The following is a 20180-nucleotide window of genomic DNA, read 5'->3' as shown; positions in this document are numbered from 1 at the left end:
GGCTGAGGAAAATCCCTGAGTAAAAATAGTCTGTAACATTAAGTAAACATGATCAGAGAAGATAGAGATGGGAAAATATAAGATGTGACCATCTACCCTACTCAGTGAGTATTCAGCAGAAGGACTGATAGTCCAAGCCTCTATATATGACAGTACCAATCTGATGGTCTGAAAACCTTGAGAAAGTTGCTAAAAAAGGAAGGAAATTCTTGGCCTTTTACAAAGAACCCTCATCTCTATCTTTGGCTCTGGAATCCTAGGTAGGCCTGGAGAAACACTGTTAATTTTTTTAAACATTAAAGAGTTTAATTAAGATTTTTAAATTCCATAAATCATTGTACATATAAAAGAAATATATCTGGAGCAAGAAGTGGAATGGGGAATTAGATGCTGAATTCTCATTCCCAATACATGAGCATGTGGAAACCTATTATGCAAAGGCCACCAAGGAAAGAGGAGCAAAGAGTATTTTGAAACTGAATTCCAACTAAGACATGGTTCCAACATCTTTAAAATATTGATAGGACTTACTTTCAGCTCTGGCAACATAGCAGACTAATATGATGATCATACTGTGTATAAAAGCAACACCTGACTATATGCTGGCTATAAGAAATGCCCTTTAACAATACAGATGAAGCTTGAGGACATTATGCTAAGTGAAATAAGACAGTCAGAAAGACAAATATGGCATGATTACACTTATACGAGGTATCTAAAGTAGTCAAATTTGTAGAATCAAAGAGTGCAATGGTAGTTGCCAAGTACTAAGGGGAGGGGGATATGGAGAGTTACTAATCAATGGGCATTGTTTCAGATAAGCAAGATGAATTAGTTCAAGATCTGCTGTATAACATTGTATCTATAGTCAATGATAATATATTGTACAGTAAAAATGTATTGAGGATAGAGCTCATTTTAAGGGTTATCACAATAAAATAAAAATTTAAAAAGAGACGCTTTCTAAATAAGAGGACAAAGAAAGACTGAAAGTAAAAGTATAAATATGTACCGTACAAACTGAAGGCCTAAGAAAGCTGGGATGGTTATTTAGATATTAGAAAAATTACAATTATGTTGGAGATTTTAATATCTCTCTATTGGCAAATTGAAAATATGCTCAACATCTTTAGTCGTTAGGTAATTGCAAATTAAAGCCACAATGAGATATCACTATACATCCACCAGAATGGCTGAAACTAACCAGCTGACAACATCAAATTTTGGCAAGGATAAATGAATGACCGGAACCCTCATACATAGTGAGAGCATAAAATGGTACAAACACTTTGGAAAATAGTTTATCAGTTTTTCATAAAGCTAGATATACACCTAACCTATTACCCAAACACTTCCACTTTTAAGAATTACCCAAGGAAAATGAAAAGATAAGTGTACACAGTAACTTGAACACAAATGCTTATAGCAGCTTCTTTCATAATAATAAAGAACTGAAAACAGGCCAGATGTCCATCAACTGTTGAACGTATAAATCAAGTGTAGTTTACCAATATAGCTAAATAACACTAGGTGATAAAAAGGAATGAATCATTGATGCACACATCCAACATAAGTGGATCTCAAAAGAGGCTTCACTGAAAGTATTCACATGTATGATTCCATTATTTGAAGTTCTAAAACAGGCAAAAGCAATATGTGGTGAAAAAAATAAAAACAGTGGTTGCCCTTAGGGGATGAGGATGAGGCTAATTGGGAAGAGACCTGAGGAGCCTTTTCATATGATCCAGCAGTCCAACTCCTGGGTATTTACCCTAGAGAAATGAAAATTTAAGTTCATACAAAAACTTATCCATGAATATTCATATCGGCTTTATTAAAAATTTGCAAAACCTGGAAACAACCAAAATGTCCTACAATAGGCCAACGGGTAAACAAACTGTGGTACATCCACACAATGGAATACTACTCAACAATAGAACATAACTATTGATACACATAACAATCTAGATGAACCTCGAAAGCAGTATGTTTAGTGATAGGAGCCAGCCTCAAAAGCTGACACACTTTATGAATCCACTTGCAAGACATATGGGAAAGGCAGTTTTTTAGAGATGGAGAACAGAGCAGTGGTTGTCAAGGGTTAGGTCTGAAGAAAGAGTTTGACAACTGTTGAGAGTTTAGTTAAACTACTCCATAATACTGCAGCCTCTGCATTCTTTTTGTGTGGCTAAGGGGCCTGCAGGGGCCTTGGGTGGACAAACACCTAACCTCAAGGGCATGCCCTGGATGACAGCCAGCAAAGTCACAAGAAAGTGTAACTGATATGAGTTCCCCAAAGCCCCTGGAGATAAAACAGTCTCTTCCGCCTCCCAGCTCCTTCCCCTTGTGGGTCCCTTAGATAGGACTCCCACAGAGCTTACCAAAACCCTGCTCTTTTTTTGGTTTTGAATTGCCAATCTGGCCTTATCCAGGGAACCTCAGAAACACGTCACCTATGGACCCTAATAAAGGCATAAGCCGCAGGTCCCGCTGCTTGCCCGCTGCCTGCACCCTGCCTTGACCTCCTGTGTGGCCCTCCAGGCGTGCTGTGTACCTCATCCAGGACCTGTGAGTACAGCAATAAACTTCTCTATTTCACTTTCCCTTGTGGTCTTTGTTGAATCTTGGCTCACCATCCAACTCCCCACCCAGGACTCTACTGAACAAACGTTAGTTTAGCAAAAATCAAGCACTTAAACAGGGCCAGCAGTACCAGACCAGGGACTTTCCTGGGTTGCTGGAGCTGTTCCATGGCCTGAATGTGGTGGTGGATACACACATATATACATGTGCTAAATTCATAGAACTGGGCTCCAAAAGACGTTGATTTTATTGCATAACATATAAAACAAAAAAAAGAAATAACAGAGTGCCATGGACTGCATGCAGTACTATCCCCACTACTTGGTAAATTCTTATTTTAGCACAACTATATTTTTATATATTTTAAAAATATATTTTATGTTATATATTATATATATTATATATCATGTATATATATATATATATATATATATATATATATATATCATATATATGTAATTTCTCTCTAACTCTTCTAATCACTAATCTGAAATGGTGGGCAGGTATTACACTCTCATTATTAAAAGTGAAGAAATTAAATTTCATTAAAAGGCTAGTACCCTATCAGGGAAGCAGTAGGCATAAAGTTTCTTACTAATCAAAACTACGTAAGGCATAAAGAAATAGAATTAATTTTAAAACGTGGGTCTCAGACGTGGTTACTACTCTAGCTTTCTATGCTAAACTGCCATTTCCACGGTGACATGCAAATTGAGTGATCAGAGGCGGAGCCTGGTCCAGCGAAAGTCACATATGCAAATTGAGAGTTTGGGAGAAAAGCCTTTCAGGGGCAAGATTCATATGCAGGAATCTTGAGGGGAGGGGCCGTGCGTGGTGCAATCTTCGTATGCAAACCAGGGGTGCTGGGGTGGGGCCTGGCCGAGCGCCCGCCCGCTGTTGCTAGGTGACAGCTTGTTTACGCAGGTTGCCAAGCAGGGCATCTCTTGGCATCTCTAGGGGAACACAGCCAAAAACTCTTGACCCCGCGTGACCCTAATTCCGACTTTGCCTTTGTGTCGATTGTGTCCCGCCCACCCCAATCCCCATCACGCCTCCGTCTTCCCGTCAAAGCCCCTGCCCCATGGGAGTCCATGCCAAGCGCTCTGTCCACCCACCCCTGCATCCCGCACCCAGGGCGGTCGGTCGCCTTGGCACCTTCACGCTATCACGACGCTGCCCTCACGGTGTCGAGCGCCGCCGCAAGGAACCCCGTCCCTCTGGGGACTTTGGCCTGGCTCCGACTTGCTCAGAGCCAGCGGGGGAGCCTTCCGTTGTCCGGCCTCACCCGAGGCCCCAGTCCGCCCCCACCCCCGCCGCAGCCAGCCTCTCCCACCCAGGGCCACCCCAGGCACTGTCACCGTGAGAGACCGCTCCTCTCTGTCTGTCAGCCCCGACTCCACCCCCCCACCCCCCAACTCCGGCCAGACCCCCGCCCTCCATCCCTCCGACGAGGGGTGTCCCACCACCACCACCTCCCACGCCAAGTGAGTGAAGCACGCGCAGGGCATCTCTTGAAACACTTTATTGACTCGCAATGACTGTGCCCAAGGGGGCGGGCAGGCCGGGGCTGCCCGGGCTGTGCGGTCGGTCGGTGAGCGGGCCTGGCGCCTGGCGGCCGCGCCCCCCGCCCCGCCCCGCCCCCCCCGGAGGCCGGGGACCCAGGTGTCGCTGGGCAGCTAGTGCTGGGCCGGGGCCGCCTGGGAGATGGTGCTAGTGCTGAAGAAGCCGCTGAGCAGCGCGTTGTTGCGGGCCGCCACGTCCACCAGCTCCGGAGTGAGGCGCCTCCGGCCGCTGTTCTGGGCCTCATGGCCCGCCCGCTCCAGGACCCTGGCCGTCAGGTACTGGATGATGGCCCCTAGGGAGACGGGTGCGGATGAGCTCAGGCGCTGGGCGTAGTGGCCCTCCCGCAGGAGGCGCTCCATGTGGCTCACGGAGCAGGACCGCTCGGCTCGGGCGGTGCGGGAGCGGCGACCGGGTGACCCTCCACGGCCCCTCTTCCCCGGCATGCTGGCCGTTGGGCAGCTTTCTGCGACGGCCTCGCTCTGCGGTGCGCTGGGATGAGGGGCGGTCGGTTGTGCCTGCTGGTCCCAACATCTCTACACAACCGGTGTTCTCAGGCCCCTACTCCGTATCCTAGCGACCACAGGCCGGGCCCTCATTGGTTGGGGGGGGGGTGAGCACGCCCCGTAACACGTAGACCCTGTGAGGTCACTGCTTTCCCATAACCCCTCCCCCACCCCACCTCACCCCGCCCCCACCCCCACCGCCGGGGTCCTGGGCCTGCAAAGAAATGGTGCTGGCAGGACCCTGCTCGCCGTGCTCGCTGGACCCTCTCTTTGCTGGAACTCTCACTGTCCACCGGACGGGAACTTTGTACAGAGAAGGCAGCTAATGGCGGACCATCCAGGGGCACCAAGTATACACTGGCGGTGCTGGGCCACCATCACGACTATATATCTACTTCCAAGACGTTGGCACCAGCCCAAAGAGAAACCCCTGTACCCGCCAGGCAGTCACTCCCCACTGCCCCTCCTGCAGTGTCCCCCACCCCACCCCACCCCCCATAGTCCCCAGGCAACCACTCATCTGCTTCCTGTGCACAGACATTTGCCTGCTCTGGAGACTTCCTAGAGATGGAAGCAGACAATAAATAGGTGGCCTTTTGTGTCCGGCTGCTTTCACTTATGTTTGTGTTAGGGTTCATCCACGCGGTAGCACCAATCAGCACTTCATGCCTTTTCCTGGCTGACTAATATTCCAATGCGTGGCTAGGCCACACATGTTGTGTATCCGCTCAGCAGCTGATGTACATTTGGGTGACTTCCACCTTGTGCCTGTTGGGCATAGTGCTGTGGTGAACATTCCTGTGCAGGGTTCTGTTTGAACGCCTGTTTTCAACTCATTTGGGTTTGCAACCCATGGGATAGATCTATGGGTTTATTTCTGGACTCGTAGTTCTACTCCCCTGATCTATGTGTCTATCCTTATGCTAGTGCCACATAGTTTTGATAACTGTAGCTTTGGACTAAGTTTTGAAATAGGGACGTGTGAGTCCTCCAACTTTTTTCTTCTTTTCCAAGATTATTTTGGCTATTCAAGGTCACTTGAAATTCCGTATGCATTTAGGATTGGCTTTTACCTTTCTGTAAAACAGAGCATTACGATTTCCATAGGGATTGCATTAAATCTCTAGATAACTTCGGGTGGGATTGCCATCTTAAAAATATTAAGTCTTCCAGTCCACAAAATCTGCTATCTTTCCTTTTTTTTTTTTTAAGGTCATCATTAATTTCTTTCAGCAGTGCTTTGTAGTTTTCGGTGCACAAGGCTTGCACCTCCTTGGCTAAATTTATCCCTGTGTATTTTATTCCTTTTGATGTTGTCTGAAATAGAACTGTTGTCAATTTCATTTTGGATTGTTTTTTCATTGCTAGGATATGCAACACAACAGTGCTAGGGTATGCAACAATGAGATATCACATCACACTTGTCAGAATGGCTAACATCAAAAAGTCTACAGGTAACAAAATTATTGCTACTATGGAAAACAGTATGAAGTTCCTCAAAAAACTACAAATAGAACCATCGTATAATCCAAGAATTCCACTCCAGGGTATATATCCATAAAATATGCAAACACTAATTCAAAAAGATACATGCACCCCAATGTTTGTAGCAGCACTATTAACAATACCCAAGGTATGGAAGCAACCCAAACGCCCATCAACAGACAAATGGATTAAGAAGATAATAGGCATAAAAAAGAATGAAATTCTGCCATTTGCAGTTACATGGATGGACCTAGAGAATATTATACTTAATGAAATGAGTCAAACAGAGAAAGACAAATACTGCATGATGTCACTTATATGTGGAACCTAGAAAATAATACAAATGAGTGCATATGCAAAACCAGAACAGACTCAGACATAGAAAACAGACCAGTGGTTACCAAAGGGGAGATGGAAGTGGGAGGGGCAAATTAAGGGTATGGGGTTAAGAGATACACACTACTATGTATAAAATAGATAAGCAACAAGGGTATGTTGTATAGCACAGGTTATTATAGCTATTTCTTGTAGTAATTTTTTTCTTTGCAATCTTGATGTACATAACATCTGTGTAAGCAGATCAGAAAAACCAGATTTCATAAAGGAAAACAATATAAGATTTTATGTAAAATTTTAATTTTACATAAGACATTGTTTAAAAATTACATGTAACATTATCAGAAAGAGTTAGTGTCTGGTCTTCAAAGCCAAATGCTCTGGGGTCTTGTCTTCCTGGCACAGGACCCTCGGGCTAAGGAGCCTGATGTGGGGCTCAGACCCCCTCAGTCTTTGGCGAGAAGCTGTGTAATGGTAATTATCCTCCCACTTGTGGGTTGCCTACCACGAGGGTATGGGTTTTGACTATACCACATCTTCACCCCTTCTACCCGTGTCGTTGTGGTTCCTTCTTTCAGATCTTCTCTGCTAGTCTTCATGTCATTCTCATCAATAGTTGCTCTGTGAATAGTTTTAAATTTTGGTGTGCTCAAATAATTTATGTAGTTAGAACTCCCTTCAGGAGGTAAATCTTTAACCTCCCTTCCCCAGCATTGAGTGTGGGCTGGATTTAGTGACTTGTTTCCAAAGAATAGAGTATGGAAAAGGCGGGGATAGTAACTTTACATAAAGTAACCTAGCAAACACTACCTTGGCCAGATGATGAAGTTTAACCTTACCAGTGAGAAGTCATGTTGATACCATGTACCCCGTGATGATGTGATGAGAAGAGCATTTCATCTTTAGAGTATTCTTCCCCAAACCAATAACTTCAGTCTAATCATGATAAAAACATCAAACCCAAATAGAGGAGCATTCTACAAAATACTTGGCCAGTACTTGAAAACTTCCAATATGACAAGAAAAAAAGAAAGAGTGAGAACTGTCACACATGAGAGGAGACTATAGAGAAATGGTGACGAAATGTGATGTCATTTCTTGAAAGGGATCCTGGAACAGAAATGGGACATTAGTGGGAATATGGTGAACTCCAAATATGGAATTTAGTTAATAATGTAATAATGTAGGTTTCTTATTGTTTTCAACTGTACCATATCCATATAAGATGTTAATGGTAAGAAAACTGAGTGAGGAAAATATGAGAACTCTCTGTACTATCTTTGCAACTTTTGTGTAAACCTGAAGTTATTTCAGAACAAAAATTTCTTTTTAAAAAATCAGTTCTATTTCTATATACTAATGTGACCATTCCAAAAATGAAATTAAAATATTTTCATTCATAACAGCATCAAAAAATAAAATGCCTAGGAATAAATTTATCAAAAGGAGTGCAAGGGGGCTTCCCTGGTGGTGCAGTGGTTGAGAATCTGCCTGCCAATGCAGGGGACATGGGTTCGAGTCCTGGTCTGGGAAGATCCCACATGCCGTGGAGCAACTAGGCCCGTGAGCCACAACTACTGAGCCTGTGCGTCTGGAGCCTGTGCCCTGCAACAAGAGAGGCCGCGACAGTGAAAGGCCCGCGCACCGCGATGAAGAGTGGCCCCTGCTCGCCACAACTAGAGGAAGCCCTCACACAGAAACGAAGACCCAACACAGCCAAAAATAAATAAATAAATTAATTAATTAATTATTTTTAAAAAAAGAAGTGCAAGACTTGTACAGTGAAAACTATAAAATACTGTTGAGGAAAGATAAAAAATCTAAATAAATGGATAGTCATTTCACGTTCACGGATATTAAAACTCAATACTGTTAAGATTAAATACTCTTCAAATCGATGTATATATTCAACACATTCCTTAAAATGTCAGCAGACTTTTTTTTTTTTTTCAAACATCTTTATTGAAGTATAATTGCCTTACAATAGTGTGTTAGCATCTGCTTTATAACAAAGTGAATGTTACACATATACAATATGTTCCCATTTCTCTTCCCTCTTGCATCTCCCTCCCTCTCACCCTCCCCATCCCACCCCTCTAGGTGGTCACAAAGCACCGAGCTGATCTCCCTGTGCCATGCGGCCGCCTCCCACCAGCCATCCATTTCACATTTGGCAGTGTATACATGTCCATGACACTCTCCCACCCCGTCACATCTCACCCCACCCCCTCCCCACATCCCCAAGTCCATTCTCTAGTAGGTCTGTGTCTTTATTCCCGTCTTGCTGCTAGGTTCTTCATGGCCTTTTTTTTTTTTTCCCTTAGATTCCATATATATGTGTTAGCATACTGTATTTGTTTTTCTCTTTCTGACTTACTTCACTCTGTATGACAGACTCTAACTCCATCCACCTCATTACAAATACCTCCATTTTATTTCTTTTTATGGCTGAGTAATATTCCATTGTATATATGTGCCACATCTTCTTTATCCATTCATCTGTCGATGGACATTTAGGTTGCTTCCATGTCCTGGCTATTGTAAATAGAGCCAGCAGACTTTTTTTGCAGAAATTTATAAGCTGATCCTAAAATTTATCTGGAAATGCAAAGAGCCCAGAATAACCAAAACAACATTGAAAAGAAAGAAAAAAAAGTGGAAAGACTTTTACTTCCTGATTTTAAAACCAACTATAAAGCAGTTATTAAGTATGGTACCTGCATAAGGATAAACATATAAATCAGTGAAACAGAACAGAGAATCTAGAAATTAACCCTTATATTTATGGTCAATTTATTGTTGACAAAGATGCCAAGGACATTCAATGGGGGAAAGGATAGTCTTTTCAACAAATGGTGCTGGAACAATTGGATAGCCACATACAAAAAGAGGAATTTAGACCCTTACCTCACACCATACACAAAGATTAACTCAAAATGAATGAGACCTAAATATAAGAGATATAAAGATTTTTGATCTGCAGTTGGTTGAATCCACAGCTTCTGCATCTGCAGATGTGGAGGGCCGACTGTACTATGCTATTTTATGTAAGGGGCATGAGCATCCTCAGATTTTGGCATCCATGGGGACCCTAATCCCATGGATAATCCCATGGATACTGAGAGACAACTGTATTAAAGTCTCAGAAGACAATAGAGGGAAAAAAATTTCATGACTTTGGGTTAGGTAAAGAGTTCTTAAATACAACACCAAAGAACACAATTCATAAAAGAAAAGAACTGATAAATTAGACCTTATAAAAATTCTAAAGCTTGGCTGTTCAAAAGATACTGTTAAGAAAATTGAAAGACAAGCCATAGACCAGGACAAAATGTTTGCAAATCAAATATCTGATAAGGGTCTAGTCTCCAGAAGAACTCTTCCAACTCAATAACAAAAAGACAAAGAATCGAATTTAAAAATAGCAAAGGACATGAGTAGATATTTAGCAAAATAGATATACAAATGGCCAATAAGCACATGAAAATATGCTCAATATCATTAATCATTAGGGAAATGCAAATCAAAACCACAATGAGATACCACTTCCACACCCACTAGGCTGGCTACAATAAAAAAATAAATAAAAACAGAAAATAACAAGTATTGGCTAGGATGTGGAAAAACTGGGATTTTCATATGCTGCTGGTGGGAATGTAAAATGGTGCAGCCACTGTGAAAAATAGTTTGGCAGTTACTCAAAGAGTTCAACACAGAGTTACCATATGACCAGCAATTCCACTCCTAGGTACCTACCCAAGAGAATCGAAAACATACGTACACCCAAAATCTTGTGCGTGAATGTCCATACCAGCTTATTCACAATAGCCAAAAGGTGGAAATAACCTAAATGTCCATAAACAAAAGGTGGTATATACATATATTATATACCATTATTCGGCCATCAAAAGTAATGAAGTACTGATTCACATTACAACATGGATGAAACTTGAAAACGTCACACTAAGTAAAAGAAGCAAGTCACAAAAGATTGCAAACTGCGTGATTCCATTTATACGAAATGTCCAGAATAGGCAAATCCATAGAGACAAGAAGCAGATTGGTGGTTCCCAGGGGCTAGGGTGGTAATGGGGACTAAGTGCACATGCGCAAGAGAGAGGTGCCGTTGAGGTGATGGAAATATCTAATATTGGATTCTAGTGATGGTTGCACCACTCGATAAGTTTACTAAAAATCCTTGAATGTACACGTAAAATGAGTCAAATTTATGGTGTGTAAATTATATCTCGATACAAAATTTTAAAAACACTTTGGGAAGTAGAGAAAATAAAGTTTGTGTCAATTGACACAATTTATTAGGGGTCATACAGAGCTCATTGGGCTGTTGTATGTTGTTGATGTCGTTGTTGCCGTGGTTATGGTGGTTTTCCCATGAGGGCTGAGGGTCAAGCAGTGATTTGGGTCTTTTACAATAAAAATTTTAAAAATTAACAGAAAAAGAATGTTGCTGGGTTGAAATTCTGAGTAGCAGTGGGGGCGAAGAGAAGTGGATGGGTTTAAAAACATATTCAGGATGCGGAAGTGACAAGATTTTGTACTGATTAGATACTGGGAATGGGGAAGAGTGAGGACGCCTCAGACTTCACATGCTTCAAGTTGAGCTCCTGTTGTCCTCTCAAACCTACTGTCCTCCTGTGCTGCTAACCTCTGGGAGTGGAGCAGCACCCTGGCACAGAGTAAGCGTTCATTGATTGTCTTTGGAGTGGAAGAATGAACGAACAGAGTAAACATATGGTCAACGCATCCACCAGGTCCTCCAAACAACCAGCCCTATACTCACCCACAAGGTCAGCTCAGCAGACGTCTATCAGAATTTCCCTCTCACTCTATTGACCATTTGGGAAATCAACAGGTCCCACGCCTTGAACAACACTCACATTCATACCGGTGGCCACTCCTTGCCTAAACCCTGCAGCTGTGGCAGGGACCGGGTTTTGCCCAAAGCCTCTCATCCTGTAAATTCTTTACACGTGGGCAATGGCAGGTACATGTACAGCCCATATGAGCATGGGGGATGTTTGGTGTTGTAGAAAGAGGGTCATAATGGTGCCCAACTGGTGGGTCTATGTTCACTTTGGCTCCAAGCAGAAAGAGACGTTTCCCATCCGAGGGGGTTTATTAATCCAGGGCCCACAGCTCCACCCACCCACCATCCTGGCAGGCAGAAAACACAGCTGCCAGAAACACTGCAGACAGTGAGTGACAAATTTGGATGTTTTACTGCTGTTCCCAGGGTTGACAAGCAGAGATACAGAACCGCTTGCGGTTCCTGATACAGATACCAAAACCAGGAAGTGATCCCTCCCAATCCACCCTTCCCAGAAATAGAGAATGAGGTGGGACACGCAAAAGATGCCCCCAGACTCAACCGACCCATCAGACATTCCCTGATTATAGAAGAGAAGTGAAATTTGCAACCCAGAAGGGAAATCTGGCTGTGTCAGCAGTAGAATTGAGGGTGTAGACATTTGATGAAGTGTACTTCTTTTTTTTTTTTGATTTATTTTTGGCTGCATTGGGTCTTCGTTGCTGTGTGTGGGCTTTCTCTAGTTGCGGCGAGGGTGGCTACTCTTTGTTGTGGTGCGTGGGCTTCTCATTGCGGTGGCTTCTCTCGTTGCGGAGCATGGGCTCTAGGTGCGCGGGCTTCAGTAGTTGTGGCACGTGGGCTCAGTAGTTGTGGCTTGCGGGCTCTAGAGTGCAGGCTCAGTAGTTGTGGCACACGGGCTTAGCTGCTCCACGGTATGTGGGGTCTTCCCGGACCAGGGCTTGAACCCGTGTCCCCTCTGCATTTGCAGGCGGATTCTTAAACACTGTGCCACCAGGGAAGCCCACTTCTTTTTAAACCAACATTTAGACAGTGTCATTAGATAAACATCCTTTTCAATGCTAAAACCCGAGTCATTTGTGGCCTTTTCCTGGAAGAGATTTTTGCTGCTGTCAGGTTATAAGAACAGTATAAGAGGCCATTTTCTGGGCATGGAGCCCAGGATTCAAAGGGAAGCTCTAGAGAACATCTGGTCTGCTTGATATATTGAAACTTCATGTGTGTGTTTGTGTGTATGTGTTTCTCTCTGCTGACTCATAGCATTGAAGCCTCTTTGGAAACACCCCCACCCTTCTAGCCAACCAGTTTATACACACGCCATCGGCTCCTCCTTGATTCAAATGTTAGGTCAAGAGGAAGAAAGAAAACGAATTCAAGAGTTACTCTCAAGCATCTAGAATTTTCTGCACCTCTTGAAGAGAGACTAGTCCAGCTCTGACTATTACAAGCTGGACTTTCCTCTTAAAGCACAACCTTCATTTAAGCCTTTGGATAAAACTGGAGGAAAAGAATCTGTGAGTACTGTGGACTGCACAGAAGGCAGGGGGCTGAAAACTGGCAATAAAAACAGAAAGATGGCAGACCCGAGGCCCAGCAGTCAAGCAGACCCTGAAATTGAGCTTTTTGTGAAGGTAAGTTTTCTAGCTATAATGAGAGCATACAGAATGTATTATTCCTTGATACTGGACCTCAGCTTTTTTTTTTTAAAGTCAACATTTCAGCTAGAGATAGGAAATAATTTTGTAATTTTATACTTACTCTGAGTCCTAGAAGAATACCTGGGTGTTTGGCTGCTCTTATATAACAATAGAAAAACATCCTATCTGAAAAAAGCAAGAAGATATGGTGGAAAGACAACTAGACTTGCTGGTAGTTAGAACAAGTAAATTGTATTATTAGTGACTTCCTATGTAACCTTGGACAAATCCCTCCCTCCCTCTTTGTTTTTCCATCTGTACAATAAAGGAGCCTGACAAAATGATACTTAAGGGCTTTCCAGTTCTCATAATCTGTGTTTTATGAGATATGTTTTGGAAGGCCTGAATGTGGGGAGGAGAGGGCCAAGAATGGCCTGAGAGCCTCATTCCCACACATGGTCCAAATAGAGCCTTCTAAAATTCTCCCACAATGGATGAACATCACAGCAGGGTCCAATGGACACTAGAGGAGAAAAAAGCCAGGAGTCTGTGTGCCTGTTATATGAGTAGGAGGCATTTTGCCTTGGCTTTTTTTTTTTTTTTTAGTGTCTTAACATTTCAGAAAAGCCCTTTGGAAAACCCCTAAAGCAGGAGAAAGGAACATGTGTTTCTAAATTAGCTCATCAAGAAAAAGAAACAATTTTGTACGGGTTATTCCAAGTAGAAATTACACAGTTTCCTAAATCCTTGCTTATATTAACTATTTTTCTCTATATTTTCATTGACTATTGGAAGTATTTAGTATGGTAATAATAATAACAAACTCTTATATCATGCTTAACCCTCTTCTAACACTTTATGTATATTATCTCATTTAGTCCTAACAACTTAGAAGATACGTTAATAGTAGTAAAGTAGTATCATCAGTAGTAGTGGTGGTAATAGTACTCAAAACTTTAGTAATATTGTCCTCATGATTTCTAGGTAAGTAAGCTAAGGAAATAAGGTTTAAGTAACTTGCCTCTAAAACTACATTGCCTCTTGATGGCCTACAAAGACATAAAATAAGGTGTGCTTACCAAATTTTAGGTTAAACATCTGTTGGCCAAACTAATACTTTTACAATAATTTTAAAATATTTGACAACTGGTCACATATATACATCAAGGACATAATTAACCAGCCTTTTCAAAATTATAGGAGACTCTTGAATTCCTGCATAGCAAAACAATCCAAGTAAGTGTTTGCTTGACTGTGGGGCATAAGAGCTACTTCTCCTATCTCTGGATTCTAGCAAAACATGTCACTGCTCAGACTCAACATAAGTAAGCCTTAACTTCCTAACTGACTTTTTATAACTACCAAATCCAACCCAGAGGTAATAAGTCTCTTCATAGGGTAACTAGTTTCTTTTGTCTAAACTTGTTTATTCAATCCAATCAAACTCCTCTAACCAGTTGTTGTCATTGATCTGTGTGTTTATCTTCATAGACTTCCCATAATTTAGGTGGTAATCTAGACAGGGGAATTTAGGAAATCACACGTTGGATGAGCAAATGTTAAATTAAATAATAACTTTCAGGTTAAAAACCTAATCATTTATTGAGTACTTTTGGCAGGGGCTGTGCTAAGTGGTTTATTTTTAACCCTATTTTATGGCTACAGAAACTAAAGCAAAAAGTAGCTAAGTAGCTTTGCCTAAGGTCACATAGCTAGTAAATGGCAGGGTCAAGATTCCAGTCCCTTAAAATAGCTGTGCATAATCTTAATTCATTGTTTTCAATTTGGCACACTTTTTAGTAACATTTCCCAGAATTTCATTAGATGAAATCCTCTAGATGTAAGCTTATCTAATGACATTGATACGAGTCACAGATTTTCTGGAAGAACCTTGAGTATCATCTGATCTGGGTTTTTGTTTTGCTTTGCTTTGAGATGGATTCCAAAGATCTCTAGAAGTTTCATAGAAGAGGGGGAATAGGGACTGAGGGGGTGAAAATGTTAATGAGAAAATTTTAAAAGCACTACTGTTTACCAGTTGTATCTCCCTTATAATGTGGTATCTTTCTAAAGATTAAATGAGTCTGTAATTTCCCCAGCTGTGTCTGGGGACCCTACCACAATTTCCCAACTCCACTGATGGGATCCCTACAAGAAAGTAAGTCCTTTCCTGACACAATTAAGAATTTATATCACACACCCCCATGTGTTCCATGGAGTGAGTGAAAACATTGCCTTTCAACTCTGAATGATTTGGGCAAGATTTATATCCAGCAACTAAGAACAAAGGATTTTCTAAAAGAACACATTTTGTTTTCTCTAAATGCAGAGTTTATCTTATTGGTTTGTTGTTCATTGATAAATGGAGTTTTTGTGTTCTCTACCAGTCTAAAATTAAGTTTTCATAGATTTGTACATAATATTATAGACTCTAACATTTGGGCCAAAATCCTGAATGTAATATTTTTGTCTTTATTGATAAATGTAAAATAGAAAAAGAGATGATACTCTTCTCTGAATGTTCAGACCATTTTCAAATTATCTTAGAACTATCATAAAGACTATTATAAAGACTGATTAATAAAAAATCCAATAAAACTATTAGATGGGAGAAATCAGTGTTTAAGGAGTGTGGATTGTGGAGTAGACAGTCCTGGATTAGCTACATGAGAAGAGTGTATGGGTCATCAACTCTTGTCTAGCTGAGTGTACTTGAGCAAGTCAGCTTCTCTGAGCTTCAATTTCCTCATCTGTAAAACAAGAGTAATGACAGAACCTACCTCACAGGATCATCTTCATTGTAAGCATTAAATAAAATAAATTTGTAAGACACAGTAGTTGTTAACATAGTAAACATTCAATAAATGTCAGATGTTCCAGCCATTATTATTTTTCATGTTTAGAAACATAGATCACAAACGCAAAGAGAAAAAGTTGTTTTGGTGAATGACCACATCGTGGTAGTTTTCATGTCCATTTCTCTAGGAGGTGGGTCAAAAAGGATCTTGCTGTGATTTATGTCATAGAGTGTTCTGCCTATGTTTCCTCTAAGAGTTTTATAGTGTCTGGCCTTACGTTTAGGTTTTTAATCCATTTTGAGTTTATTTTTGTGTATGGTGTTAGGGAGTGTTCTAATTTCATTCTTTTACATGTAGCTGTCCAGTGTTCCCCGCACCACTTATGGAAGAGCCTGTCTTTTCTCCATTGTATATTCATACATTTTGTGTAGTGGCACTTTAAATCAGCATTATTATAAACAGAAAAAAGTTCAGTTTTCCTGTAAAATTGTGCTGCATTTCCCCCACACCTCACTGTTTTGCCTTTCCTTTTGCCAAAGGCAACCCACCCTTCCTGCTGTATCTATTATCAGACTTCATTCCTCTTCCTGCCTAATCAAGTTTCCATTCACTAACCCCAGTTATGATTGGATCTTTAGCCTGACTTCTGTTACAAAAGAAATTCAGCTGCCAAGGTGGTTGCCTCTTCCCATACCTCTTCACTCCCTGACGCCACAAAAGAGCAACAATAAACATTATTTCCTCTGTTGTACTCACTGCCAGGAAAAGGAAAATTTACCAAAAAATAAGAATTATGTCCAAGATCAAGGTGTCAGCATGGTCAGTTTCTGGTGAGAACTCTCTTCCTGGTTTATTATAGATAGGTGCCTTCTTGCTGTGACCTTATATACATGGTTGTTGGGGGAGATGAAGAAAGAGAGAAAGAAAAAGAGAGAGAGCTCTGGTTTCTTCTTATAAGGGCATTAATCCCATCGTAAGGGTTCTACCCTCATGACCTCATCTAAACCAATCACTTCCCAAACACCTCACCTCCAGCTACCATCACATTGGGGGACAGGGATTCAACACTTTAATTTGGGGGGAACACAATTCACAAATCCAAAGTAGATAGCAGTGCAATTCACAGGATTAGGAACTCTAAAGAGTAGGTAAGTGTGTGGAGTAAAGAAAAGGGAAAGAATTCACTTTGGGACATGTTAGAGATTGAGGTGTCTAAAACTTGGATCTCCCATCAGGAGACAACATCAGCTATAGCCCTCTCAAGGAGTGGCTCCCCTTTCTTCCTCATTTCTATTACCACTGAGGGTGGCGATGGGGTAAGTGTCTTTAGATATCCTTGCTCCTCATTCTTGTTTCCAGACCATTCTATCTCTCCCATCCAGAGAAATATCTAGGTTGTCTCATAAAATCAGACTAAACCAATCACTACCCCTCTTTGTTATATTAGTCTTCCCAATCCCAGGTCACTTTCCCTTACTTCTTAAGGATTTTATTTCCTGGATCATTGTCACACTCTTCAACACTATGCCTATCATAATTCTTGGTGATTTTAATATCTACACAAATGACCCTTCCAACACTCTGTCCTCTCACATCCTTGGCTTTCTCTCCTCCAGTGACCGTGTTCTTCATAATCTCTCAGGCACCCCCTTCCATGGTTATACCCTTACCTTTGTTATTGCAATGTCTGCAATCGCTGCATAATATCATTTATTTGAGGGGTTTTTTGTTCTTCTTTTTGAACTTTTCCATTTTAATACACTTTATTGAGGTATAATTTACATAAAGTAAGATGTGCTCATTTTTTCACTGAAGTGTCTCTGATTTACAATGTTGTGTTAATTTCTGCTGTACAGCAAAGTGATTCAGTTATATATATATATACACATCCTTTTTCATATTCTTTTGCATCATGGTTTATCACAGGATATTGAATATAGTTTCCTGTGCTATACAGTAGGGCCTTGTTGTTTATCCATTCTATATATAATAGTTTTCATCTACTAATCCCAAGCTCCCAATCCTTCCCTCCCTCTCCTCCCCCCACAGTGGCAACCACAAGTCTGTTCTCTATGTCTGTGAGTCTGTTTCTGTTTCATAGATAAGTTCATTTGTGTCATATTTGAGATTCCACATATAAGCCATATCTATGATATTTGTCTTTCTCTGGTTTACTTCACTTAGTATGATAATCTCTAGGTACATCCATGTTGCTGCAAATGGCATTATTTCATTTTTTACGGCTGAGTAGTATTCCATCATATATATATTATATATAAATAATATATATATTATATATATATATACCATTCCATTATATATGTATATTATATATACCATTCCATTGTATATATAATGGCTATATATACATATATATATACGTATATATATATGTATATATATATATATATCACATCTTCTTAATCCATTTGTCTGTCAATGGACACTTAAGTTGCTTCCATGTCTTGGCTATTCTAAATAGTGCTGCAACGAGCATACGGGTGCATGTATCTTTTCAAATTATAGTTTTGTCTGGATACATGCCCAGGAGTAGGATTGCTGGATCATATGGTAACTCTATTTTTATTTTTTTAAGGAGCCTCCATACTGTTCTCCATAGTGGCTGCACCAATTTACGTTCCCACCAGCAGTGTAGGAGGGTTCCCTTTACTCCACACCCTCTCCAGCATTTATTATTTGTAGACTTTTAATGATGGCCATTCTGACCAGTATGAGGTGGTACCTCATTGTAGTTTTGATTTGCCTTTCTCTAATAATTTGCTATGTTGAGCAAAAGATGAAGTTTTAAATGAGTGGTGTTAAGACAACTATTAACTATTTGTAAAATAATAAAATAAAAATAATAAAGCTGGAGTCCCAATACATTCCTTATGCCAAAATAAATTCTAAATAGATGAAACAAATGTAAAAATGAAACCGTAAAGTTACTAGAAGAGAACATGAGAGAACATCTTTATAGTAAAACAAAATAAGAAAGTATTTTTTTTCTTTGCAATCTTGATGTACATAACAGCTGTGTAAGCAGATCAGAAAAACCAGATTTCATAAAGGAAAACAATATAAGATTTTATGTAAAATTTTAATTTTACATAAGACATTGTTTAAAAATTACATGTAACATTATCAGAAAGAGTTAGTGTCTTTAGTATACAAGTAATTTTTCCAAAGTAATAAGGAAAAGGTCATCACCTTAATAGAAAAATATAAAATTGTCATGAACAAACAAGTCACAGAATAAGGAAATCAAAGGTCCAATGAAAATACTGAATATACCTTTCAAGAAGGAAATTTGGCAGGATCTATGAAAATGGAAAATGAACATAGTCTTTAGTCAGCATTCTGTTGTTATGCACTCATCACTCTGGTAATTTTACGTACAATGAAATTATTTGCTTCATTATCTCTCTCTGCCCACAGATGGTAGAATTCATGAGATTAAGGACTTCCAACTTTGTCTCTAGCAACTAGCTTATTTCCCAGCAGGCACTCAATACATACTTGTTGAGCAAATGAATGAATGAAGCCTTTCTTTATCTTAATAGGCTGGAAGTGATGGGGAGAGTATTGGAAACTGTCCCTTTTGCCAACGCCTTTTTATGATCCTCTGGCTTAAAGGAGTTAAATTCAATGTGACTACTGTTGACATGACCAGGTAAGACAAATCAGGACATGTTTCATTCTGGGGATTAAAATCAGTAGACACCAATACAATGTTGGTGTTTGCATAATGTGTACTTTATCTAGAGGCCTAACTCTGCTTATTTTCAATAATCATAGAAAGCCTGAAGAGCTGAAGGACTTAGCCCCAGGCATCAATCCTCCCTTCCTGATATATAACAAGGAGTTGAAAACAGACTTCATTAAAATTGAGGAGTTCCTAGAGCACACACTGGCTCCTCCAAGGTACAACATTTTTACAGGATATTATTGTTCTTGAGATAATCTATTTTATTGGCTTATTTATTGCAAATTGAGGATTCATCTAAACATCTAACTCTTTTTCAGTTTCAGACCTCTTTTTTGCTATCTTTCTAGAAAAGTTTGCAAAGATTCCCCGATCACTCCATGTATGATTAGAAAACTTTACTACATAATTATTTATTTAACATATGTAAAGCTATTAAAACTTTATGTGATGCAAGTAGTATATTAGGAATGGGCAAAGGATAGACTTGGAAATTTAGGAAAGACAAGTAAATTTAGGCCACATTTAATTTTATCCATGTTATCTGATCCATAATGAGGTTTGGGGACATTTATACTGACAGAAATCAGACTTATTTTATTGTAGAGCCCTCAGAAGATCTACAATTTTGAAATAGCCTTTAATTCAGTCTGATCTCTTAGCTCTACAGGTTGAGAAATATTATGTCTATCACACATAAACTTCCCCCCTTCAACTTCAAAT

The 20180-nt window shown here is 40.4% G+C and overlaps 2 protein-coding genes across 2 annotated transcripts in view; one reads left to right on the top strand and one right to left on the bottom strand.

Moving 5' to 3' along the window:
- Positions 1-4240: 4240 nt before the first annotated feature.
- Positions 4241-4691, bottom strand: LOC130706478 (histone H2A-Bbd type 2/3-like). The gene has a single exon (XM_057538640.1). The coding sequence runs from the start codon at positions 4587-4589 to the stop codon at positions 4260-4262; it is 330 nt and encodes a 109-aa protein (XP_057394623.1). The 5' UTR covers positions 4590-4691; the 3' UTR covers positions 4241-4259.
- Positions 4692-12653: 7962 nt separating this feature from the next.
- The window catches only part of CLIC2 (chloride intracellular channel 2), a 30797-nt gene continuing 23270 nt past the window's right edge, over positions 12654-20180 (top strand). Inside the window, exons 1-3 of the mRNA XM_007184596.3 lie at positions 12654-12947; positions 19315-19424; positions 19550-19675. Coding sequence (XP_007184658.3) covers positions 12891-12947; positions 19315-19424; positions 19550-19675 — 293 coding nt within the window. The 5' untranslated portion in view covers positions 12654-12890. The remainder of the gene's footprint in view (positions 12948-19314; positions 19425-19549; positions 19676-20180) is intronic.

The sequence above is a fragment of the Balaenoptera acutorostrata genome, chromosome X (genome assembly GCF_949987535.1).
Source record: "Balaenoptera acutorostrata chromosome X, mBalAcu1.1, whole genome shotgun sequence".
NCBI lineage: Eukaryota > Metazoa > Chordata > Mammalia > Artiodactyla > Balaenopteridae > Balaenoptera > Balaenoptera acutorostrata.
Note: the sequence above shows the minus strand (reverse complement) of the source record. Positions and strands in the feature narration are given on the sequence as shown.